This window comes from Neomonachus schauinslandi, chromosome 11 (assembly GCF_002201575.2).
Source record: "Neomonachus schauinslandi chromosome 11, ASM220157v2, whole genome shotgun sequence".
NCBI lineage: Eukaryota > Metazoa > Chordata > Mammalia > Carnivora > Phocidae > Neomonachus > Neomonachus schauinslandi.
Window position 1 is genome coordinate 96,314,823 of NC_058413.1, and position 26,128 is coordinate 96,340,950.

A 26,128-nucleotide genomic window follows, 5' to 3' on the forward strand; every position below is an offset into this window, starting at 1 on the left:
ATATACAAACTAACTGATGTGCATGAAGGACTAGTATCCAGAATATATAAAGAACTCTTAGAACTCAACAATAAAAAGATAAGGTAATTTTAGGGTGACTGGGTGGCTCAGTCGGTTAAGCGTCTGACTCCGGCTCAGGCCATAATGAGAGCCCAGTGTGGAACTCCCCGCTGAGCAGGATGTCTGCTTGTCTCTCTCCCTCTGCCCTTCCCCTGCTTGTTTTCTCTCTCTCTCTCTCTCTCTCTCTCAAATAAATAAGTAAAATCTTTTTTAAAAAAGAAAGTTAATTTGAAAAATGGGCAAAATAGGAGTGCCTGGCTGGCTGAGTCTGTAGAGCATGTGACTCTTGATCTCATGGTCATGAGTACAAGCCCCATGCTGGGTGTAGACATTACATACATACATACCTATTAAATAAATAAATGAATAAATGGGCAAAATAGACATGTCGCCAAAGAAAGTATACAAATAACCAAAAAGCACATAAAAAGATGCTCAACATCCTTAGTTCTTTGGGAAATGCAAATCAAAACCACAATGAGATACCTCTTCACAGCCAATAGGATGGCTATAATAATAAGTGTTGGTGAAAATTTGGAGAAATTAAAACCCTCTCACAATGCTGGTGGAAATGTAAAATAGTGCAGATGATTTGGAAAAACAGTTGGGCAGTTTCTCAAAAATAAAACACAGAATTTCCATATGACCTATCAATTTCACTCCTTGGTATATATCCAAGAGAATTAAAAACATATGTTCATACAGGGGCGCCTAGCTGACTCAGTCAGAAGAGTATGCGACTCTTGAACTCCGGGTGGTGAGTTTGAGCCCATGTTGCACGTAGAGATGACTTATAAATAAAAATAAACTTTAAAAAACATATGTTCATACAAAAACTTTACAATGATGTTCCTAGAAACATTATTCATAGTAGCCAAAAAGTGAAAACAATGCAAATATCCATCAATAGATGAATGGAAGACAAATGTGGTATATCTATACAGTGGAATATCAGTCATAAAAAGATACTGATACATGATACAACATGGATGATCCTTGAAAATATTATGTTAAGTGAAGGAAGCCAGTCATGAAAGACCATATCTTATATGGGAACACTTGCTCTGAACCGTTCATTTCACTTGTATGAAATGTCCTGAGTAGGCAAATCCATAGAGACAGGAAGTGGGGCTTCAAGGCACTGGGAGAGGGAAGGAATGGGGGGTGAGGTTTGTTGTTGTTGTTTTTTTAAGATTTTATTTACTTATTTGATAGAGAGAGACACAGCAAGAGAGGGAACACAAACAGGAGGAGTGGGAGAGGGAGAAGCAGGCTTCCCGCTGAGCAGGGAACCCAATGTGGGACTCGATCCCAGGACCATGGGATCATGACCCGAGCCGAAGGCAGAGGCTTAATGACTGAGCCACCCAGGCACCCCTGAGGTTTGTTTTTTGAAGTGATGAAAATGTTCTGGAATTAGAGGTGGTGATTGCACAACTTTGTGACTATACTAAAAACCACAGATTGTACACTTTAAAAGGGTGAGTTTTTATGGTTTGTATCTTTTATTTTATTTTATTTTAAGATTTTATTTTATTTTTTGACAGAGAGAGACACAGTGAGAGATGGAACACAAGCAAGGGGAGTGGGAGAGGGAGAAGCAGACTCCCCCTGAACAGGGAGCCCGATGCGGGACTCGATCCTGGGACTCCGGGATCATGACCTGAGACGAAGGCAGACACTTAACAACTGAGCCACCCAGGCACCCATCTTTTTTTTTTTTTAAGATTTTATTTTTAAATGAACGTGGGCCTTGAACTCACAACCCCAAGATCAAGAGTCATATGCTCTACTTACTGAGCCAGCTAGGTGCTCCTAAATTATATCCTTTTAAAACATGTGTGCAGGAGGGGCACCCGGGTGGCTCAATTGGTTAAGCGTCTGACTCTTGATTTCTGCTCAAGTCTTAATCTCAGGGCCCTGAGTTCAAGCTCTCTGTTGGGCTCCACGCTGGGTGTGGAGCCTCCTTAAAAAAAAAGTGTGCACGGGGCGCCTGGGTGGCTCAGTCATTAAGCGTCTGCCTTCGGCTCAGGTCGTGATCCCAGGGTCCTGGGATCGAGCCCCGCATCGGGCTCCCTGCTCCGTGGGAAGCCTGCTTCTCCCTCTCCCACTCCCCCTGCTTGTGTTCCCTCTCTCGCTGTGTCTCTCTCTTCAAATAAATAAATAAAATCTTTAAAAAAAAAAAAAGTGTGCAGGAAGCAAGGCTTATGCCTTTTTTATAAATGAAGAAAATGATGACAAGTTTAAGAAATTTACACAGGGGTGCCTGGGTGGCTCAGTCAGTTAAGTGTCTGCCTTTGGCTCAGGTCATGATCCCAGGGTCCTCGGTTTGAGCCCTGCGTCGGGCTTCCTGCTCAGTGGGGAGTCTGCTTCTTCCTCTCCCTCTGTCCTGCTCGTGTTCTCTCCCTCCTTTGCTCTCTCTCTCTCAAATAAATAAATAAAATCTTTAAAAAAAAAAAAAGAAATTTACACAAAGTTCTAAGCCAGTATATAATGGAAATAAAACTCAAATCCAGTCTTCTGATTCTGTTGGCAGTTCCCCCATGCCAAAAGTCAGACTTTGAGTAGACCTGATTCAGCCGTTCTTCCCTACATCCTATATCATTTTATCCCATATCACTGGCTCAGCTCTATAGCACTCATCCACTGCTGAAATGGATAAACAGCATTCTTCTATTGAGTGTTTATTCTGTGTCAGGTACTTTACATGTTATCTCCAATCCTTTACAACAATCCAGATAAGGACACTGAGGATCAAAGAAGTTAAACACCTCTCCAAACTCAAACAGCCTGTAAATGGTAGAGCCAGGATTCAAAGCCAGCTTTTCTCATGATGACACTGCCTCTTTTTATGTCTTGTATATTCCTTGATGCTTACTGAACACTTACAATGAGCCAGGCATTACTCTAAATTCTTCACATGGATTATCTCATTTATTCCCCACAAAACTCTCTCTCCTCCAGCCATTCAAGATGACAAAAGAAAAGGAGGTTAAGGGGAACAAGGTGGCCCCAGCTCCTGCTGTCATGAAGAAGCAGGAGGCCAAGAAGGTGGTCAATCCCCTGTTTGAGAAAAGGCCCAAGAATTTTGGCATCGGACAAGACATCCAGTCCAAAAGGGACCTCACCCTCTTTGTCAAATGGCCCCGCTACATCCGACTGCAGCAGCAAAGGGCTCTTCCCTGTAAATGTCTACACGTGCTTCCTGTGATTAACCAGTTCACCCAGGCCTTAGACTGCCAAACAGCTACTCAACTGCTTAAACTGGCCCACAAATACAGACCAGAGACAAAGCAAGGAAAGAAGCAGATTGTTGGCTGGCGCTGAGAAGAAAGCTGTCAGCAAAGGGAATGTCTCCACTAAGAGGCTGCCTGTCCTTTGAGCTGGGGTTAACACTGTCACCACCTTGGTGGAAAACAACAAGTCTCAGCTGGTAGTGATTGCATATGATGTGGATCCCATTGAGCTGGTTGTCTTCCTGCCTGCCCTGTGTCATAGGATGGGGGTTCCCTACTAGCATTATCAAGGGGAAGGCCAGGCTGGGGCGTCTGGTCCACAGGAAGACCTGCACCACTGTTGCCTTCACATAGGTTAACTCAGAAGACAAAGGAGCTCTGGCTAAGCTGGTGGAAGCCATCAGGACCAATGACAATGACAGAAATGATGAGATCTGCCAACACTGGGGAGGCACCATCCGGGGTGCAAAGTTGGTGGCTCGCATTGCCAAGTTAGAAAAGGCAAAGGCTAAAGAACTGGCCACCAAATTGGGCTAAATGGATGCTTTTAAATTTTCTGTACATAAAAGTAATAAAAAGTTCTCTTTCAGTGAGTGTCAAAAAAAAAAAAATCCTCACAAGAATTCTCTGAAATAGGTACCACTAATGGTGGTCTCATGGGGAAACCAAGGTATAAAGAGGAAACCTAGGGGCACCTGGGTGGCTCAGTTGGGTAAGCATCCAACTCTTGATCTCAGCTCAGGTCTTGATCTCAGGGTAGTGAGTTCAAGCCCCGAGTTCGGCTCCGCCACTAGGCGCAGAACCTACTTAAAACAAAAACAAAAACACAAAGAGGAAAACTATTCTATCACAGATGTCAGGGCTAGAGAGTAGCAAAACCAGGATTTAAACAAAGGCTACTCAACTTCAGAATCTGTACCCTTAAGCACTGCATTATAGAAGCTCACAGATTTTAAAACTTTGCATGCCTGGGAGTATATATGTCAAACTGTATTTTTTATTTTTGTTATAAAAACATACTGTAGAGTGCCTGGGTGGCTCAGTCAGTTAAGCGTCTGCCTTAGGCTCAGGTCATGATCCCGTGGTCCTGGGATCGAGTCCCACATCCTGCTCCCTAATCAGTGGGGAGTCTGCTACTTCCTTTACCCCTCCCCCCTGCTTGTGATCTCTCTCTCACGATCTCTCTCTCAAATAAATAAATACATACATACATACGTACATAAACATATTGTAAAAAAGACAAATTGTTAATTTTAAAGAAGTACAAATCTTGCCTGGAATTATTGTTTTATTGTGGCAGCTTCCAGGGGCCTTCGATATGGACCACCGAAGCTCAGACAAGATGAATTGATGCTGATTCTTTGGAAATATGACATTAGCTAAATTACACTGCATAAGAAAAGCACCCCTGCAAACGTGCTTCCTGAGGAGAGCTTTAGAGGCAGTTTGTCATAATGGTTAGAAGCTGAGACTTAGGAATTTGACCCGTGCTTGACTCCCATTTTGACCACTTACTAGCTGAGTGCCTCTAGGCAAGTAACTTTTATCTAATCTGTCAATTGGCAGGAACATCTATCTCATAAGGTTGTGAAGTTAGATAATATATTAATAAATAAGGGTATATAATTTAAGTGCTGCTACATAGTAAGTGCTCAACAATACATACACATTATTATTAGCAATAACAGACAACACAAAAATTTTAAAATGTTTTGCAATTCCATTTTTAACCCCATGTGTCTCAGGAGAGGTGTCTTCTCATTTTCCTTTTTATTTTTTTTTTTTTAAAGATTTTATTTATTTATTTGAGAGAGAGAATGAGAGAGAGAGAGCACATGAGAGGGGGGAGGGTCGCAGGGAGAAGCAGACTCCCCGCTGAGCAGGGAGCCCGACGTGGGACTCGATTCCGGGACTCCAGGATCATGACCTGAGCCGAAGGCAGTCGCTTAACCAACTGAGCCACCCAGGCGCCCCTCATTTTCCTTTTTAAAGCCACATCCCACTTTCCACTGGCAGGTTTTCAGGGTCAAATTTCAACACTTTTGTTTCTCTCCCTCTCTCACTCCCCAAATTAACTATGTTTATGGTTTTGAAATATTTGTTACTTAATCTTCATTCACTCATTCCTTCATTCACCTATCCAACAAGCATTTTTAAAAGTGCCTAATTTATGGGGTGCCTGGGTGGCTCAGTTGGTTAAGCGATTGCCTTAGGCTGGGGTCATGATCCTGGAGTCCCGGGATCGAGTCCCACGGCGGGCTCCCTGCTCAGCAGGGAGTCCGCCTCTCCCTCTAACCCTCTTCCCCACTCAGGCTATCATTCTCTCTCTCTCTCTCTCTCAATAAATAAATAAAATAAAAATCTTTTTTAAAAAAGTGCCTAATTTATGCATGGTACTGCTGCTATAAAGAACTTAAAAATTAGACACAGACCCTGCCTAAAGAAGCTCTGTCTTCTTCAGCAAATAAAAATATAGTATTTCTATATACAAAACACTATTTCCAGATCGGAGGGCTAACTCCACCAACCGACATTCGTCGGCCGGCTGCGCCAAGCTGTGATCGCTAGATGCCGCCACAAAGGCATTCCCTGAAACCATAGAAAAACAGGGGACCGCACTGCCCAGAGAGGCTTTGCCCAAACGCCACCAGATCCTCCCCGATCCCTTTGCTGCTGGAAGAGACGCCAAGCGCCGGTGGAGAAGGTCTCACGAGACTGAAAGCAAATCTCGCGATTTTTATTTATTTATTTTTGCCTAGCGACTGACAACAAGGCCGGTCGCTCCACGTCGAAGCCCCTCAAGTGGCCTGGCCTAATACTGGAGTGAGACCCCGGCCCTAGGCTGGGGTTCTGTCCACATAGAGGAGACGGATTCAGAGGGGCTGCAGGTAATTCGTACTTCCCCCTAGCAGAAAGAGCACTGCCTTTCTCCCTCCCGAGAGGAATCTAAGGGGACTCCCCTTCCCTCCAACCCCCCCCCATCTCTTCCCTTCTCCTTGACAACCGTTCCTTCTCCTCGTCCTTCATGCCAAAGCAACCATTCCGCTTCCTTCACTCCCCAAGAAACTGCTGCGATCCGACCTGCAAGACAGGGCGTTGGAGATGGGGGTGATGCTCTTGGGATTATTGGATGGGACCGAGAGACCGGAGTTTATCCTCTCTTCGGGTAAACAAGGTGACTCCGGAGAGAGAACTCTTTCTAGAGCCTCTGCAGCCCCTTCTCCCCCACCCCCACCCCCGGAAACCCCAACAGCTATGGGAAAACTGAGCGAAACTAAGGAGAGAGCTGCGGTCTAAGACGAATACTGTTCTGCCCTTGTGCGTGTATCTACAGCTTTGGGGAGCTGCTGCCTAGATTAGCTGTCTTTTCCCTCCACGATTCCCTCCTTCCTCAGCCAGGCTGTCAGCAGTTCCTAAATAAGAGTTGCAGCAGAATGATTTAACCGATTGACTTGGGGCCAAGAAGCCTTAAGGAAAATTTGAATGAGGGTGAAGGTTACAAGTAAAACCGGTGACTTGGGTAAGGAGGAGGAACCAAGGCTGGTTGGGAATCAGCTCATATCCTGTGATATGAGCTAAGTAATCATGTCTCCTTTCATTTAGACCAAGACTGTTGAAAACCAGACATATGATGAGCGTCTAGAGATTAACGACTCTGAAGAGGTTGCAAGTATTCATACTCCAACCCCAAGACACAAGGGTAAGAGAGAAATAAAGAGGAAAGAAGAGAAGTGGTTCTCAGAACAAAGAATAGGATGGATCCATGATGGTCTCCAAGAAATTCCCATTTTATAATAGCAAATGTTGGCTATCAGAGTCAAGTTTGGCAAATACTTGCCATTATTTGTGTTTTCTGACTACTTAAGGGGGGGAGAAAACACAGCCCCCCAGATTCAGGATTTTCCTCCAACATGACCAGTGTTTCCTATTTGCTTTGTGTTTCCTACTATTTGCTTTGTGATATGCTCTGCTCACAATCTGCCAGGGATTCATGGTTGGTCGGTTGGTTAGTTGGTTGGTTGGTTTGAACTTATCAAAACTGTTTTGCTCAGTTTTGAAGATGCTTCAGTAACCTGCCCTTAACTTGCAATCCGAGTCAAAATCTCAGTAGAATCTTTTAACAGGACTTGACACAGTCATTTATTCAACAAACATTTCTTGAGTGCCTACCATGCGTCAGCTTTATGCATGGCACTAGGCATACAGTATTCAAAGAGACATTGACCCTGCCATCCTGATGCTTGTAACCACGGGAGATCGATGACAAATGAGTAAACAGACATAATTACAAATGTGGTAAGCGCATCGATGGAAGCAAAGGGTTTGATATGATGGAGAATAATAGTGAGGAGTGGGGTCTACTTTTGACGGGTTGGTCAGGGAAGACCTGAGGCAGTAACATTTGAGACCAAAAGATGAAAAGGATTCAGACAGACACTGAGGAGAAGTAGGCCAGGAAAAGGGAGCAGCAGTGAAATGTGAAAAGGACCTCAGGCCAGAACGAACTTGGGTTCGTTTGAGGATTTGAAAGAGATCAGCATATGGTAGGAAGGAGTGGTATCAAAGGCACGCAGGCAAGAGGTAGGCAGAGGTGGGCAGGAGGCCTAACAAGAGGAGCTTTTGAGGTCATGTTGCTGGTAGGCGTGTCTTGGATTGAAAGGTACAATGATGAGAGTCAGGAGCCAGTGGGAAGGACTGTTGCAATGGCTGAGTTGAGGTGACAGTGACTGGGATGTGGTGAGGAAGGTAAGAATAGAGAGAGGAGGCAAATAGAAGGTAATTGCTGATGGGTTGTGTTTGGCTCTTGGGTTAGGAATCAAGGATGACATCTGGGGTTGCTTGTTTATTGCAGTAAGAATACCTAACATAAAATTTACCATTTTAATCATTTTTAAGTGTACAATTCAGTGGCATTAAGTGCATTCATATTGTTGTATAACTATCTCTACTGTCTATTTCCAGAGCTTTTTTATCATCCTGAACAGAAACTACTCGTTCAACAATAACTCTCCATTCCCCTGTCCCTGGCAGCCCCTAGTAACCTCTATTCTACTTGGTGTCTATGACTTCATCCATTCTGTGCTCCACGAAAGTGGAATCATACAACATTTGTCCTTTTGTGTCTGGCTGATTTCACTTAGCATAATGTTTTCGTGGTTCATCCATGCTGTAGCCTGTGTTCGTTTCCTTCCTTTTTCTGGCTGAATAATATTCTATTGTATGTATAACCACATTTTGTTTATCCACTTGTCTGGATACTTGGGTTTTTCCACCTTTTGGCTATTGTGACTCTGCTGCCTGAACATGGGTGTACAAGTATCTATTTGAGTTCCTGCTTTCAATCTTTCGGGTGTATATATATATATATATATATACACACACACACACACATATATATATATATATACACACGTATATATATACCTAGAAAAGGGTTTTGATTTGAGCATGTATATAATCTCGCCGGCCATGGACATTATCATTTGTTTTCAGTTTGGGTAATGTAGTAGGCTGAAAAATGGTGTTTAACTGGCATTAATTTGATTTAGAAATCATTGAACATGGGGCGCCTGGGTGGCACAGTCGGTTGAGCGGCTGCCTCTTGGTTTCAGTTCAGGTCGTGATCTCGGGGTCATGAGATCGAGCCCCAGGTCGGGCTCCATGCTCTGCGTGGAGTCTGCTTGGGATTCTCTCTCCCTCTCCCTCTGCCCCCACCTAAAATAAATAAATAAGTCTTTTTTAAAAAGCAATCATTGAACATGGTTTGCATGCGAGTTACTTACATCTGATTATACTTTTATTTTTTTAGATTTTATTTATTTGACAGAGAGAGACACAGCGAGAGAGGGAACACAAGCAGGGGGAGTGGGAGAGGGAGAAGCAGGCTTCCCACTGAGCAGGGAGCCCGATGTGGGGCTCGATCCCAGGACCCTGGGATCAGGACCTGAGCCGAAGGCAGACACTTAACGACTGAGCCACCCAGGCGCCCCTGATTATACTTTTAATTGTTCAGACTATTTTTATTGCTCTTATCATATAGATGCTGATTCAGACTTACATTTGTGACTATTATTTGCCAGGAGCTGGGTCAGTTCCTTTCACTTGAGTTTTGTCATTTGATCCTTACAGCAGTTCTGAGTGATAAATATTACTGCCTTCCTTCAGATGTGGGAATACTGAGACTCAGGCTAAGTCATTTTGTCCATGTCCTAGAGTTGTTCTTTAATCACAGTCTTCTATCAATCCAGCCCTCTTATCACTTTATTAATTACTAACCTCATTTTACCAATGTGTGAACTAAGAGCAGATTTTATATGATTTATGTAACAGCAGATAATCAACTAGTATAATGTCTAATCTGATGCCTTACGCACAGTAATGCTTAGTAAATATATCCTGAATTGAGTCGACAGAGCCATGGCTAGAATTCAGTCTCCTGTCCTTTAACTAGATATTCTTACAGACCCTGTTCCATAAAACAGAACAAAAAAAAATATCATAAACTAAAAATATTTGTCTTTAAAAATCATCTTAATAATCTAAAGGGAAAACTTCTCTCCTAAGGACTTCTTCATTCCGCCCATCTTCCTAACAAGACTATGGCCGACAATAGCGATGAGTATGAAGAGGAAAACAACAAGGTATGGTACAACCATAGCTTCTCGTGGACTTTCTTGCTTTGAGCTGTTGGTAGTTAGTTTGAGGTGACAGTAGTTCAGTAGTAAACATTTCTTGGATACTCACCTCCAGGGGTTGGTTTGGGTACCTTTGAGCTCATGTAGGAAAATCAGGAGCAAAGAGTCTTAAGATTTTGATGCCTTCAGGAGTAAAGCCTACTAGTGCAGCTCACTTTTTGGTGAGGAATTTCATGTAGCACAGGCTGGAGTTTTGCAAACTTTACTGATCGTAAGAATCAAGTAGGATACTTATCTTTAACAATACGTATTTCCAGTAGTGCCCACCTGAAACTACTGAATCAGAATCTTGAAGGTAAAAGCCTGAGAATTTATATTTTTAGCAAGCACTCCAAGTAATTCTTATGATAAAGCAAGTTTGGAATTACTGGTCTGGCCATCTGTTCATTGTCAACATTTGGGATTCTGCCAATATTTTGTGAAAGAGACTTTAATTTTGAAGTTTTAAGACCCAGATGTCACTTTGTTGTTGTTCTGTGAATGTAGAGGATTACTGTTTCTGAATGAAAGATGGAAAGATGCCTACAGCTCTAGGCAGGACCGGGAAGCTGTGCACGTGCTCTGCTTAACAGCCACTGTGGCCGGTCTTAACACGTAATCCAGGGGTTACTTTTTTTTTTAAGATTTATTTGAGGGGCACCTGGGTGGCTCAGTTGGTTAAGCTATTGCCTTAGGCTCAGGTCGTGATCCTGGGGTCCTGGGATTGAGCCCCGCATCAGGCTCCCTGCTCAGCGGGGAGCCTGCTTCTCCCTCTCCCTCTGCCTGCCGCTCCCCCTGCTTGTGCTCTCTCTGTCTCTGTGTCAAATAAATAAATAAAAATCTTTTAAAAAAAAAGATTTATTTATTTGAGGGGGGGTCAGAGGGAAAGGGAGAAGGAGAGAAGCAGACTCTCTGCTCAGCAGGGAGCCCCACACAGGGCTATATCTCATGACCCTGAGATCATGACCCTGAGATCATGACCTGAACCTAAGTCAGGAGTCAGAGGCTTAACCGACTAACATACCCAGGCACCCCCAATGGTTACATTTTAATTGTCCTTCAAGAACAGGAGCTTTGCAGGGGCGCCTGGGGGGCTCAGTCGTTAAGCGTCTGCCTTCAGCTCAGGTCATGGTCCCAGGGTCCTGAGATCGAGCCCCACATCGGGCTCCCTGCTCAGCGGGGAGCCTGCTTCTCCCTCTCCCACTCCCCCTGCTTGTGTTCCCTCTCCCACTCCCCCTGCTTGTGTTCCCTCTCTTGCTGTGTCTCTCTCTGTCAAATAAATAAATAAAATCTTTAAAAAAAAAAAAAGAACAGGAGCTTTGCAAACAAGTGAAGGATATCTGAAGAAATGCAAAAAGCTGTAGTAATGTAGACTGACTGCATAAAAAGCCTAAAAGGTCATAAAAAGCCTAAAAGGGCCCACTTTGGGGTGCCTGCCTGGCTCAGTGGGTGGAGCATGTGACTCTTGATCTCGGGGTCCTGAGTTCAAGCCCCACGTTGGGTGTAGAGATTACTAAAAAATATAATAAAGTATTAAAAAAAATAGTAGAGACACCTGGGTGGCTCAGTCCTTTGAGTGTCAGATGCTTGATTTTGGCTCAGGTCATGATCTCGGGGTCGTGAGATTGAGCCCCACCTCCGGCTCCTCGCTCATCGGAGTCTGCTTCTCTCCCTTTCTTTCTGCCCCCCCCCACACATGTGCACATGTGCACTCTCTCAAATAAATAATCTTTTTAAAAAAGTAAATAGGGGCGCCTGGGTGGCTCAGTTGGTTAAATGCCTGCCTTCAGCTCAGGTCATGATCCCAGGGTCCTGAGATCGAGCCCCACATCGGGCTCCCTGCTCAGCGGGGAGCCTGCTTCTCCGTCTCCTCCCCACTCGTGCTCTCTCTCTCTGTCTCTCAAATAAATAAAATCTTTTTTTAAAAAAGTAAATAAAGTAGTCCCACTTTATGACTAGTGTGCTCTTTTAACATCTTACCCACAAAGTAATTTTTAGGCATTTTTCTGTGACATACAAAGCCCTCTGCCTTTAGATCAGAGATTTTGCAAAGCACAGCTTTGAAGAAGCAGACAAAAAAAAAAGAGCAATTTCCTAAATTGACCTAATTTTGCATATTCACCCTAAATTTCTCTAGTCTCCATCATGCTGTGGCCAATATTCAAGACTCATTTATCTTTCTAATTCAGTGTACAGCCAGAATCAGCAGAAAGGATATATTTTTGAATGGCCTTTAAATTGACCGTCAGTATTCTTAAAAAGCTCCCTTTGCCAAACAAGGATAGCTTTGGCAGATTTTGAATTGAGAAAGAACAATTTGGGGCACCCAGGTGGTTCAGTTGGTTAAGTATCTGACTCTTGATTTTGGCTCAGGTCATGGTCTCAGGGTGTAAGATCAGAACCAACCCCCACCCCCTCCCGGCCTGCCCTGCACTGGGCTCGGCGCTGGACCTGGAGCCTGCTTAAGATTCTCTCTCTCCCTCACCCTCTGCCCCTCCCACTCTCCCCCTCTAGAAAAAAGAAAAGAAAGAAAGAACACATTAAGAGATTCTTATCAATGTATACCAATAGAGCTAAATAAATTGTGCAACATTGTGTCATATGTCACACATATATTACAGATCAGTTAAAATATATTTTTATCCATGTATAATAAATCTTTGTTATGCTTAGAAGAACATGTGACCAAAAGCATTTCTGATGTCCTGTAATGTCACATTTTTTATATGTCAATAATTGCTTTACTGTAAGAGAAACATTAAATAACTTATAAAACTAGAACCAAACATCTGTTAACCTCAATATAAGCCATATGGCATATGGAAACCAAGCTTTCAAAACCTACTTTTATTTTTTTAATTTTTTAAAAAAATTTTTTTATTTTATTTTTTTAAGTACCCTACGCACGGTGAGGGGGTTGAACTCACGACCCTGAGATCAAGAGTCACCTGCCCTACCAATTGAGCCAGCCAGGGGCCCTTCAAAATCTATTTTTATTTTTATTTACTTTTTTTTTTTAAAGATTTTATTTATTTGACAGAGAGAGACACAGCGAGAGAGGGAATACAAGCAGGGGGAGTGGGAGAGGGAGAAGCAGGCTTCCCGCGGAGCAGGGAGCCTGATGCGGGGCTCGATCCCAGGACCCTGGGATCATGACCTGAGCCGAAGGCAGATGCTTAACGACTGAGCCACCCAGGCACCCCTCAAAACCTATTTTTAAAGGAGGCCAATTGGTTATCCCTCAGGTCCTACGGATGGGCATACCACAGAGGCAAAGACATGGACCCTGTCTCAGATGCCCCTGCAAGTCCCCAAACCAAACTCCTCAGACACTTGAGAGGGTAGGATGGTACTGAGAGAAACCAGAAGCTCGGGAAGTAGGTTGTAATGCCAAGAACGGAAGGGTCTCTTGAGAGAACATGTAATCATTGCATTTAATTGATGGGGCGGGGAAGGGCAATGGGGGCAGGTCAGGAACCGAAGAGAAGTGTCACTGAATGGAAGTAGAAGACTCCCAGTCCCTGGCACTGCTGGTCGGAATTCAGGCGCAGGGTTGATTAAGAACCTTCTTCTGATAGTTACAAGCAGCTTACACTGGGCCATCTTGCAAATTAAATGCTAGGTTTCCTGTGATCCTTGTGAGTATGAAGATCCCCTAACGTTGTCTTCCGACTTCATGTTCCCCCATTTCCTTCCAAAATAACTCATCACAGGTGTCTTCGTCCTCTAACTTTTAGAGCTGAAGCTGACTGGATAAGTTTATGCACAATTCTTGGGTCTCCTAAGTAATAGACATAATAGACAATTATTGGATAAAATGTATACTGAAGTCTCAAGGAGAAAGATAGAATATGGTTATAGAAAGTGAGGACTGGGACACCTGGGTGGCTCAGTCGTTAAGCGTCTGCCTTTGGCTCAGGTCTTGATCCCAGGGTCCTGGGATCGAGTCCCCCATCGGGATCCCTGCTCAGCAGGAAGCCTGCTTCTCCCTCTGCCTGCAGCTCCCCCTGCTTGTGCTCCCTCTTTCTGACAAGTAAATAAGTAAAATCTTAAAAAAAAAATAAAGAAAGAAAGAAAAAGAAAGTGAGGACCTAGTTTTTGGCTAAGCAGGAGTAGACAAAGGTCCTTGTGGCCTTTCTGGGAAGTGCCAGCCTCTCTTTCTGGTGAATCAGTGCCAGGCGGGAGGGTATCTGTGTGAGCACTGGGGGGGATCGGGGCATAAGTACACTAAGCTTCTCTTTATGTGGTGCCTTCCATGCCTGCCCTATCTCAGGAGAAGAAGAAGCCCTCGCAGCTGACACCTCAGCGGGGCTTCAGTGAAAATGATGATGATGATGATGATGATGATGATGATGATGATGACTCATCTGAGACGGATTCTGATGAAGATGATGATGATGAAGAGCACGGGGCCCCTCTGGAAGGGTGAGGCAATCCCCCAGCCGAGGATCCCCAAGCAGGGAGGAAGACACTGGCCTGGGAGGAGATCAGTTGGAGTGAAATTCTAGCATCTCTTTTGATCTCCCCTACTTAGGATTTTCAGATGTCTCAGAAACCAACAGAATGAATTTTCTTTCTTTTCTGGCTACACTGCCTCGCTGAGTCCTGTGATGTCACTTGCATGATCTGAAACATTTGTGGGCTCGAGGGTTCATGAGGATTTGCTGAATAAATCTAAAAGGTGGTCCCTGCCTTTAAGGAGCTCCCATTTTGGGAAAGGGAAAATAAAATTTATATAGATACCCAAGCAATTCTGTTTAGCAAGGAAAACACACATGCACAGGAGCATTTCTGCTTTAGGCTCAGCTCCTTTTTGGAGGGGTGGAGAGCAAGTGCTTTAGGAGCCCCAAATGGAGGCAGATGTTCCTGGGTGATGCTTCGGCAAAAAAATCTCCTTACCCAGGGGCGCCTGGGTGGCTCAGTCGGTTAAGCATCAGCCTTCAGCTCAGGTCATGATCCTGGGGTCCTGGGATTGAGAGCCTCCCCACCCCCACTCATGCTCGCTCTCTCAAATAAATAAAATAAAATCTTTAAAAAAAAATCTCCGGGGTGCTGGGTGGCTCAGTCGGTTAAGCATCTGCCTTCGGCTCAGGTCATGATCCCAGGACTCTGGGATCGAGCCCTGAATCAGGCTCCCTGCTTCTCCTTCTCCCCCCGGCTCGTGCTCTCTCTCACTATCTCTCTTTCTCTTAAATAAATAAATAAAAAATCTTAAAAAAAAAAATCTCCTTACCCTGTTCCAGCCCACATGCTAGATGAGTCATGACCCATCCCTAGAGGTTTTTTTTTTTTTTTTTTTTAAGATTTTATTTATTCATTTGACAGAGAAAGACACAGCGAGAGAGGGAACACAAACGGGGAGTGGGAGAGGGAGAAGCAGACTCCCCGCCGAGCAGGGAGCCCGATGCGGGTCTCGATCCCAGGACTCCAGGATCATGACCTGAGCCGAAGGCAGTCGCTCAACCAACTGAGCCACCCAGGCGCCCCATCCCTAGAGGTTTTAATCAAAGTGGATTCTAAGGCCCATCCATTTCAAATACCATTACTGTTAAAGTGATGATGGTGTAGCCAATCAGTAGGATTCCATCTGGCCATTGAAAAATATAAGGCAGCACTCTCCACACTGTAAAGAACAATCTCCAAGAGGGAGTGTTAAGTTTTAAAAAGGTATAAAGAGTATTTATGCTGTGCTACCATGTGTATAAAACAAATATTACAGAGACTATCTCTAGGAAACACTAGAGACTAATAATAGTGATTACATTGGAGGAGGGACTTGGTGGGAAGGGGACAAGGGTGGAAGTGAGCCATAACTTCTCACTATATACATTTGTACCTTTCCCTTTATATCATCGGTATGTATCACTTATTAAATAGTTTAATAAAAATAAGTTACCTGTGGATTATCCACCTGCAGGTAGACACTAAGTAAATGAGACAAAGGTTTAATTGCAGACTGACTTTTCATGCTTCCCAGTTTACTTCATGAACATATCCTGCTTTCATAAATTATAATCTGGGGAAATGGAAACTTCATATCAATAATATATTTAATTTTTTAAGCTACTCTCCCCAGAAGAACTTTCCAAGTCACTTATGTACTTTGCCAATGTTCATTACATTTTACTTAATTATAATTAATGTGTTCTATTTTTTTTACTGTATACATTTCCTGTATCGATACAAGTACTTTTTTTTTTTAAGATTTTATTTATTTATTTGACAGAGAGAGACACAGTGAGAGAGGGAGTAAAAGCAGTGGGAGTGGGAGAGGGAGAAGCAGGCTTCCCACCGAGCCGGGAGCCCGATGTGGGGTTCGATCCCAGGACCCTGGGACCATGACCTGAGCTGAAGGCAGATGCTTAACGACTTAGCCACCCAGGTGCCCCTACAAGTACTTTTTAATAACTATACAATATTTGAGGTTCCTGGCTGGCTCATCAGTAGAGTGTGTGACTCTTAACCTCTGGGTTGTGAGTTTAAGCCTCACATTGGGCATAGAGCTTACTTAAAAATTAAAAATAATAGTAACTATACAATATTCAACTTAATATATCTAACCGTCTCTCAAGTATTGGATATTTTGTTTCTAATTTTTTACTTATATAAATAACACTGTTAAAAACATCTTTGTAGGGCGCCTGGGTGGCTCAGTTGGTTAAGCAACTGCCTTCGGCTCAGGTCATGATCCTGGAGTCCCGGGATCGAGTCCCGCATCGGGCTCCCTGCTCAGCAGGGAGTCTGCTTCTCCCTCTCCCGCTCCCCTCTCTTGTGCTCTCTCTCTCTCAAATAAATAAATCTTTAAAAAAAAAAATCTTTGTAAAAATTCTTATTTTTCTTGGGGCAAATTATTTTCATGTCAGAAATTAAAATCTCAGGCACTTGGGTGGCTCAGTCGGTTAAGCGTCTGCCTTCGGCTCAGGTCATGATCTCAGGGCCCTGGGATCGAGCCCTGAGTTGGGCTCCCTGATCAGTGGGGAGCCTGCTTCTCCCTCTCACTCTCCCCTGCGCTCTCTCACTTGCTCTCTCAAATAAATAAATAAAATCTTTAAAAAAAAAAAAAAAAGAGGGCGCCTGGGTGGCTCAGTTGTTAAGCGTCTGCCTTTGGCTCAGGTCATGATCCCGGGGTCCTGGGATCAAGCCCCGCATCAGGCTCCCTGCTCCGCGGGAAGCCTGCTTCTCCCTCTCCCACTACCCCTGCTTGTGTTCCCTCTCCTGTGTTCTCTCTCTCAAATAAATAAAATAATAAAAATCTTAAAAAAAAAGAAATTAAAATCTCATGTTATGTCAATTATACCTCAATTTAAAAAAAAGAAATTAGAATCTCATACCGTACTTTCTCTTCATCCCTTTCATTCAGAAAAAGGGAAAGAATTTATGCTACATTCTAAAATGTTTAAAAATTGTTTTAGATTTTCTGCAGCTCTTTTCTTCTTTGTCAGAGATAACTGAGCTAATTATAATCCATTTTAAAGTTGCCTTGCGAACCACCCTGGAAAGGCAGATGTGGGCAGGGCACAAACCAGGTTCAGAGTCACAGGGTCTGTGGTCAAAGTGAAGGCCGGTGGCGGGTGGGGGGGCTGGTGCTGAACCAGGGCTCAGCCACATCTGCTCTTCTCTGGCCACCTTGAACCATATTTTCCTTTCCCCAGGGCCTATGATCCTACAGATTATGAGCATTTGCCAGTTTCAGCTGAGATTAAGGAGCTCTTCCAGTATATCAGCAGGTGAGCACTAGGCCCTCCTCCCATGACCCCCACCCCTTTCCTACCTCTAGTCTGAAACAAGCCTGTTCTTCCTAGATTTTTTTAGCCTGAGCAGTAAAGTTCATTTCTCTGACTTTCTCTACATTCCCTTGGCGATGTCTCCTAGGTACACACCTCAGTTGATTGACCTGGACCACAAACTGAAACCTTTCATTCCTGATTTTATCCCTGCTGTTGGGGATATTGACGCATTCTTAAAGGTACAGTTGGCACATCCTAAAAATGACTTCTTAAGTGTTTCTTCTGACCTCTCTATACTGTTAACAACTCAACTAATTTCCTTGGCTAGCATTGGCTATCTTGATGTATATTCTTCATTTCACTGGAGTTCTCAACCTTGCTCTCCAAACTCTACTCATTGCTATTTAGGTAATACTTGATTATATCATTATATATTCAAAATTTGTCATTCATTTACCTCCTAATTATCAGCTGTACATTTAGGGCACTGTAGATCATGTATTTTTTTATAGATAGTGTTTTAGTACAGCATGATATACAAACATGTCTTTTTAATACTAGTAATAATAATGAATGGGAAGAGTTCTTCCTCTTCAACTTATTGGAAACAAGAGGTGTGACCTTTTTATGTGCCCCCCCCCCATTTTTTCTCTTTCTTCCTTTCTCTTAACCAGGTCCCACGTCCTGATGGAAAGCCTGACAACCTTGGCCTGTTGGTATTGGATGAGCCTTCTACAAAGCAGTCGGACCCCACAGTGCTCTCACTCTGGTTAACTGAGAATTCCAAACAGCACAACATCACAGTAAGATACTGGCCTAGTACAGACCCCACCCGGAGAGGGCCAGGAGCAGAGGCTGTCTGGTATCTGTGCCATCAAAAGGGATGGCTGTGGTTTCAGGCCAACCCTATTTTTTTATTTTTTTATTTTATTTTATTTTATTTTATTTTTTAAAGTGCTTTTTTTTTTAAGATTTTATTTCTTTGAGAGAGAGAGAATGCGAGAGAAAGAACACATGAGAGGGGATAGGGTCAGAGGGCAAAGCAGACTCCCTGCCAAGCAGGGAGCCCGATGCGGCACTCGATCCCGGGACTCCAGGATCATGACCTGAGCCAAAGGCAGTCGCTTAACCAACTGAGCCACCCAGGCGCCCCAACCCTATTTTTTTAAAAGACAGTTCATTGAGATGTGATTTACTTACCATGAAGTTTGCCCTTTTGGATTATACAATTCAGTGATTTTTAGTGTATTCACAGAGCTGTACAAACATCACTGCTATCTAATTTAAGAACACTTTGATTATTCCAGAAAGAAACCTCATACCCATTAGCAGTCACTCCTCATTCCCCACTCCTTCTAGACCCTGCTAAGTACTTCAGTTCCTTCTTTTTTTCTATTTGAGTGGAGTTGACACACGTTACGGTAGGTTCAGGTTACAGCACAGTGGTTGGACAAGTTATACACTCCGCTGTGCTCACCCCAAGCGTGGCTGCCATCTGTCACCACACAGCGCTATTACAGTACCACTGACCTTGTGCCTTTTATTCTTGTGACTTACTCATTCCATAACCGGAAGCCTGTATCTCCCTCTCCTCTTCACCTATTTTGCCCATCCCTCCCACCCCCTACCCTCCGGCAAACACTAGTTTGCTCCCTGTATTTATAGGTCTGATTCTGCTTTTTGTTTATTCATTTTTTTTTTATGATTCCCCATTTAAGTAAAATCATATGTCACTCCTTTTTTTATGGCTGAATCATATTCCATTGTATGGACATACTGCATTGTGGTTCTCCATTCTCTAGTTGTTTCCACTTTTATTAACATGCTGTTGTGAACTTGCATGTACGTACAAGTTTTTGTGTGGGCATATATTGTTATTTTATTTTGAGTACATATGTAGGAGTGGGATTGCTGGGCCGTGTGCTGCTTAACATTTTGAAGAACTGCCACACTGTTTGCCAAGCAGCTGAACCATTTTACAATCCCCCCAGCAATGAATGAGAGTTCCAGTTTCTCCACATCCTCGCCAACACTTGTTACTGCCTGTCTTGTTTATTCCAGCCATCCTAGTGGTGTGAAATACCATCTCAGTGTGGTCAGTCCTATCCTGTTGAACTGCCCCCTTTGCATGGCTCCAGAAAATTTTACCAGAGTTTCCTCTCATCTGCATTGGCTGCCATCAGGCTTCCCCATTCATTAGCTACCTGCTGTATACGAAATAGCAGCAAGGATGAGCCATCCAATTAAAATAAGAGAGCTACTTTAATGCCATCAGCCAGGGTTTCCCCTTATTTTTCTAGCAACATATGAAAGTAAAGAGCCTAGAAGATGCAGAGAAGAATCCCAAAGCCATTGACACATGGATTGAGAGTATCTCGGAGTTACACCGTTCTAAGCCCCCTGCGACTGTGCACTATCCCAGGTAAGAAGTAGCAGCCTCTTCCCCGCAGTAACCGCTGGGCGCCTTCACCGCCCTCAGGCCCATTGCTCCTGAGAGGAGGGCCCCCAGGCAGAGGACATACTGGATTAGCCTGCAGTCCTGTGGATCCTGACAGCTACTGGCTGAGACTGCAGACATAAAGATGATTTATCTGGTATTACTTAGCCATTCTTCCAGACCGCAGAGCTTGGATAAATAAGTCTGCCCAGTCTCTGTTCCCCTGAAATCCTCATGTGGCAGACTGACCACCTCCCTTCATTCCAGAATCTCCTGACCCAGCGGTTGCTGATGTCATCAGCCCACATTTCTTGTTCATATTTACCTCTGTCCATATAGGCCCATGCCTGATATTGACACGCTGATGCAGGAATGGTCCCCAGAGTTTGAAGAGCTTTTGGGCAAGGTAAGTGGAGAGAGCAGGAACTACAGAAGTGTGGCATTTACTTGAAGGCCCAGTGTTTGCTCTCTTCCTGTATTTGTTTTTTTTTTTTTAATTGACCAACTTTAAATTTATTTATTTATTTATTTGAGAGAGAGAGAGTGCGAGCACCAGCATGCAAGCAGGGGGTAGGGGCAGAGGGAGAGGGAGCATGGAGCCTGACTCGGGTCTCGATCCCATGACCCTGAGATCATGACCTGAGCCAAAATCAAGAGTCGGACACTTAACCGACTGAGCCACCCAGGCGTCCCTTAAGTTTTTCTTTTTTTTTAATTTTATTTTTAAGTAATCTCTACACCCAACCTGGGGCTCGAACTTATAACCCTGAGATCAAGAGTCGCGTGCTCTACCGACTGAGCCAGCCAGGTGCCCCTCTCTTCCTGTATTTTATTATCATTCACTTTTTAATTGGAGTATAATTCACAACAGAGACATACACACATTAATTTTCAGCATCTGAACAGCTTTGTATAATGAACACATCAGATCAAAACACAGAACATCACTAGCATCCCGGAAGCCCACTCATGCTTCCATACACTTCCACCTCCAAACGTAATCACTATCCTAATTTTTTTTTTTAAGATTTTATTTATTTATTTGACAGAGAGAGACACAGTGAGAGAGGGAACACAAGCAGGGGGAGTGGGAGAGGGAGAAGCAGGCTTCCCGCGCAGCGGGGAACCTGACTGAGGGCTCGATCCCAGGACCCTGGGACCATGACCTGAGCCGAAGGCAGACACTTAATGACTGAGCCACCCAGGCACCCAGAGTGTCCTGATTTTTTTTTTAAAGACTGTATTTATTTATTTGACAGAGAGAGAGAGAGCGAGAGAGGGAACACAAGCAGGGGGAGTGGGAAAGGGAGAAGCAGGCTTCCCGCAGAGCAGGGAGCCCAATGCGGGGCTCAATCCCAGGACCCCGGGATTATGACCTGAGCCGAAGTCAGACGCTTAACGACTGAGCCACCCAGGCGCCCCAGTGTCCTGATTTCTAACAGCATAGATCAACTTGCCTATTTTGTGTGCTCTCTAGATCTAATCATCCTCTTTGTGTCTTATTTCTTTTTCTCTTAAGAAAGAAGTCAGGGCACCTGGGTGGCTCAGTCTGTTAAGCGTCTTCCCTTGGCTTAGGTCATGATACCAGGGTCCTGGGATCGAGTCCCGCATCGGGCTCCTTGCTCAGCGGGGAGCCTGCTTCTCCCTCTCCCTCTGCTGCTCCCTCTGCTTGTGCTCTCTCTTTCTCTCTCTCTCTGACAAACAAACAAATAAATATCTTTTAAAAAGAGAGAGAGGTGCTGGCCCCGGTGAAACCTCAGCCTTTTGACTCTGGTCTGTCCCATGCTCGTCCTAGGTGAGCCTGCCCACGGCAGAGATTGACTGCAGCCTGGCGGAGTACATTGACATGATCTGTGGTAAGCTCTTCCATCCCTTCCTTTTCCCCGTCTCTGGACGAATACACTGTGGGGTTTTGCAAAGGCTCCTTTGCTCTGGGAAGATAGCATCTTGAGTTACAGCCAGTTTGCTGTTTGGCAGCACTGAAGGTGGTATTTGGGCTTATGTGACTCCCCACCAGGTCGGCCCTCAGAGTCATAGCGACACATCCCATCTGGGAGGGCCATGGCCATCCTAAACGTAAATGCCCCATAATTCCCAGTTGTGTTTGGTTCTGCTCATGGGAGCTCTTAATTTCAGCCATCCTAGACATCCCTATCTACAAGAGTCGGATTCAGTCCCTGCACCTGCTCTTCTCCCTCTACTCGGAATTCAAGAACTCACAGGTAAGACTAGAGAAGTGTCTTCTGCCGTAGTGAGGAACGCTCCAGTCTCTACTCCTCCAAGTCAGCTGGGATTTGCCCTTGGACAAGGAAGGGTGTTTCTCCAAGGCTTACCATCACCCTTCCCTGTTACTCAAAGAACAGCAAGCAGGAAGGGTGGGGCTTTCACAGGGAGGGAAGCAGAAGAGCTGTAGGCCTTTGGCCTGGGGGACACGCCAGGGACACTCACCACAGGGCTTAAGGAATGGACGCAGGGCAGAAGGAAAAAAGGGGTTCATCTTTGAAGGGGGTGGGGCAGATTGCTAGCTGTTTTTCAAAGACAACACCAAGGAATTGTTCTGAAAGTAGAATTGGGGAAAAATTGGAGCTTAATGGGCTGTAAAGAGGTTCGTTCTTGCTCAGATGCAGCAGCTAGCCTACCAGATACTCATGTACCCTCTCCTCTTTCCTCACAGCATTTTAAAGCTCTAGCTGAAGGCAAGAAAGCATTCACCCCTCCATCCAACTCCGCTTCCCAAGCTGGAGATGCAGAGACATTAACCTTCAGCTGAGACACCCCCCGGGTCTCTCTGCTCCCAGGCTGAGCTGCCGCCTCTGCCCTGGCTGAGGCGACACAGTCATCAGCCATGTGGCGACCGCGCCCGCACCACAGCCTGACTCGGACGCGGATGTCCTGCTGCCCTCTGTGCCAGAAAGTACTGCATGTGTTCCTTAAATGGCTTCTGCCTGTCTCCGGTTTTCCTCCCGTGGGAATTATGCACCTACACCACTGTGGGGACTTGAGTTAGAAGAATAGAAGGACTGGAACGTCTGGGATTCTGGGGTGCTCAGGTTGGGAGGAAAGCTTCAAAGATGTTCTTTTTGAGACAGTGATGGAATTCTTTTTTCCTTTCATTCTTAACGTTATTGGCAAAGATTTGGCAAATAAAATGCTCTATCTTCCAGGTTGTCCTGCTCTTCTATAATATGAAAAGAGAAAAGACAGACTGAGTATAAGGCGGAGCTAAGGATCAGGCCCAGTAATGGCATTAAGTGAACAGCAGTTTCAGCAAATCAACTCTGTGAAAGAAAAGCACATCCCTCGCCTCCAGGGTTGGCCGTAGAGGGCGATGAGCTTCTCCCAGAACTGACTTTTCCTAGGGGTCTCTCACCAGTTACTGCTGCTGCCGCCTTACAGTTTACCTGCCTGTCTGGCTCCAGACCTGGCTGGTTGTGGTCTCCAGAGAGCCTAGCTGTTGCACCATCGGGTGGAAGGTGACTGTGCCCTGGACGAGGGAGGAAGCGGTGGTGGAAAGAGAGACGGGACGATTCAGGAAATAATTGGGAGGCTCTATCAGCCAAGCTCCAGTCAGGAAGTCAGAAAACGTGCCAGTTCATTCTTCTTTCTTTTTTTTTAGAGGGTGGGGAGGGGCAGAGGGAAAGAGAATCTGAAGCAGGCTACACCTACCCTGGAGCCCAGTCTCACGACCCCGAGATCGTGACCTCAGCTGAAATCAAGAGTCGGACACTTAGCTGACCGTGCCACCCAGGCGCCCCCATGCTAGTTATTCTAACACGGGGTGTTAACGGTGGGAAATTGGTCACAAAGCATTGGAAGGGCTGACAGAGCAAAAGGGAGAAGGGAAGGTGGGCTGCAGGAAGGAGAGGTTCAAGGGGAGGCATCTGCTGCAGGTGCCGGAGGCAGAAGGGCTGCTGCAGTGGTCTCGAGGGGCTGAGGGGGCGCCACACTGAAGCACTGAAGTCCGCACACCCTCACCCCACTACCGGCTCAGCTGTGAGTAATGGCTGCGACTTCCTTTCTCCCACCTTCTCGTATCCTGCGGGCGCCTCCCACTGGCAGAAATCAATAGCTGGCAGGGGAATCTGGAAACCCAGCAGTAGAAAACAGAACAGAAGGGAGGGTGTGGGGCTGAGAGGCAACAAATAGATAACCAGGAGAGGTAGAACCACAGACCTTGCTGGTGGACTGGATGTGGGGGACAGAAGGAAAGGAATCGGGGATGACACCCAGGTGTTTGGGCTTGAGCAGCTGAAGGGGTAAAGGAGCCAAGTACAGATGTGGGGGGAAGTGGGGCAAGAATTGATTGGAGGGGAGAATTACATTAAAGTGCTACACTGTCAGCCTAATCTATACACAATAAACACATAGATGGGATGGGAATTGTTTCTGACAGACTCTTCCACCAGGTGTGAGGTTCACATCATGCTTCAATTTGAGGAAAAGGAACATTCGTGCTCAGGGCTCACTGTGACATCCCACTGGAACCAGGCGCTCTGGTCTCAGATGGATACCAGCAATGCTCACATTTAACTCATAGGGGAAAAGTCAGGCAAAGTATGACAGGAACTCAAATTCCCCATTACTTTTTCAGGGAACACTCAGATTGCCTTCTTTGGCTAGAGCTGAGAGTCAGCACTAATAAATACCATTGATTCTTGTTCTCCACAGTAGTTGCTTTGTTTTGTTTTGTTTTAACCAGGTCCCACGCCCAACGTGGGGCTTGAACTCACAACCCTGAGATCAAGGGTCGCATCCTCTACGGACTGAGCCAGCCAGGTGCCCCGTTATCCACAGTTGTTATGTTCTATAAAGTCACGGCAAACACCCAATTAGCAAATACTCAACCATCGATCCTCGGGGAGATACAAGGTTAGGTTTCTGTGTGCCCCTGGTGTACCATGTTCATCAACCACCCATGGATTCACTGAACTCACAACGCCCAGCACTATAAATCATGCAGTACTGAAGCTTATCTAACACACTTTCTCCATGAGACACATCACGGCCTTATTACATGTAAGAGCGCTAGACAGCACATCAGCGCCATGCTTGGGGGTCATTTTAAATAGCAAAATCACCAGCAATAAGCGGAAAACGTAGCAATATGTAGAACGTGTTTACAGTATGAGAGCTGAAATCAGAAGGCAGAACGTCCCCTTTTTCAGCCTCAACAGGGAAGGTAGGTGTCGGGTGACTTAAATTTTTCACTGCTCTGAGCATGTCTGCAAATCACTGTGGAAACCCTGCAGGTATTGATTTGGGATAGCAAACATATTTTAGTGAGGAAGTGGATTCACAAAGGTGGAACCTGCAAATAACACGGATCAAGTGTACTTCCTGCCGCACCACGGCCTTTGCTTACCTTGCCGCTCCTTTATATCCAGCGCAGCCCCCCAGTGACCATCCCAGGAGCTCTTCTCTCCGCCTCAACGCCTGTCCTTATTCCCTGCTGACTCCTTGCTCTGTGGCCCTAGAAAAAATCCAGTAACTTCTATACCTCAGTTAACCTAGCTATGAAACAGTTACAATAAACACTAATTAACTGTGAGGCTTGTCCCATGGGCAAAATTATGTGAAAAGATTAAATGCCCCCACATGTAATATGTGGTAGTTATGTTACTAAGTATAAATTTTCAACTAGGCCTCCTAAAACTGCATTTGGCTACTTTATCCCCACCTGGAGCTCCTCATTTTCCATACTCTCCCAAGGCAAACTGCAAAACCAATCTGCTTGCCCTGCTCTACCCATGATTCAGGAAGCCCCCCTTCTTCTTTTTTTAAAAGATTTTATTTATTTATTAGAGAGAGAGAGTACGAGCATGGTGAAGGGCAGAGGGAGAAGCAGGCTCCCCACTGAGGAGGGAGCCCAGTGTGGGACTCGATGTGGGACTCGATCCCTGAACTCCGGGATCATGACCTGAGCTGAAGGCAGATGCTTAACCAACTGAGCCACCCAGGTGCCCGGGAAGTCCCTCTTCTAACTAAACTCGTATG

At 45.0% G+C, this 26,128-nt stretch overlaps 1 protein-coding gene and 1 pseudogene across 1 annotated transcript; both read left to right on the forward strand.

Annotated features, from left to right (window-relative positions):
- The first annotated feature begins 3,033 nt into the window (after positions 1 to 3,033).
- Positions 3,034 to 3,833, forward strand: LOC110586308 (annotated as a pseudogene).
- A 2,216-nt stretch (positions 3,834 to 6,049) lies between these two features.
- IFT46 (intraflagellar transport 46) lies at positions 6,050 to 23,295 on the forward strand. Its single transcript, XM_021696410.2, has 12 exons — positions 6,050 to 6,184; positions 6,900 to 6,996; positions 9,861 to 9,937; positions 14,244 to 14,395; positions 17,623 to 17,697; positions 17,843 to 17,936; positions 18,372 to 18,500; positions 19,998 to 20,119; positions 20,474 to 20,540; positions 21,930 to 21,990; positions 22,271 to 22,356; positions 22,809 to 23,295. The coding sequence occupies exons 3-12, from the start codon at positions 9,896 to 9,898 to the stop codon at positions 22,902 to 22,904; spliced, it is 924 nt and encodes a 307-aa protein (XP_021552085.2). The 5' UTR covers positions 6,050 to 6,184; positions 6,900 to 6,996; positions 9,861 to 9,895; the 3' UTR covers positions 22,905 to 23,295.
- The last annotated feature ends 2,833 nt before the right edge of the window (positions 23,296 to 26,128 follow it).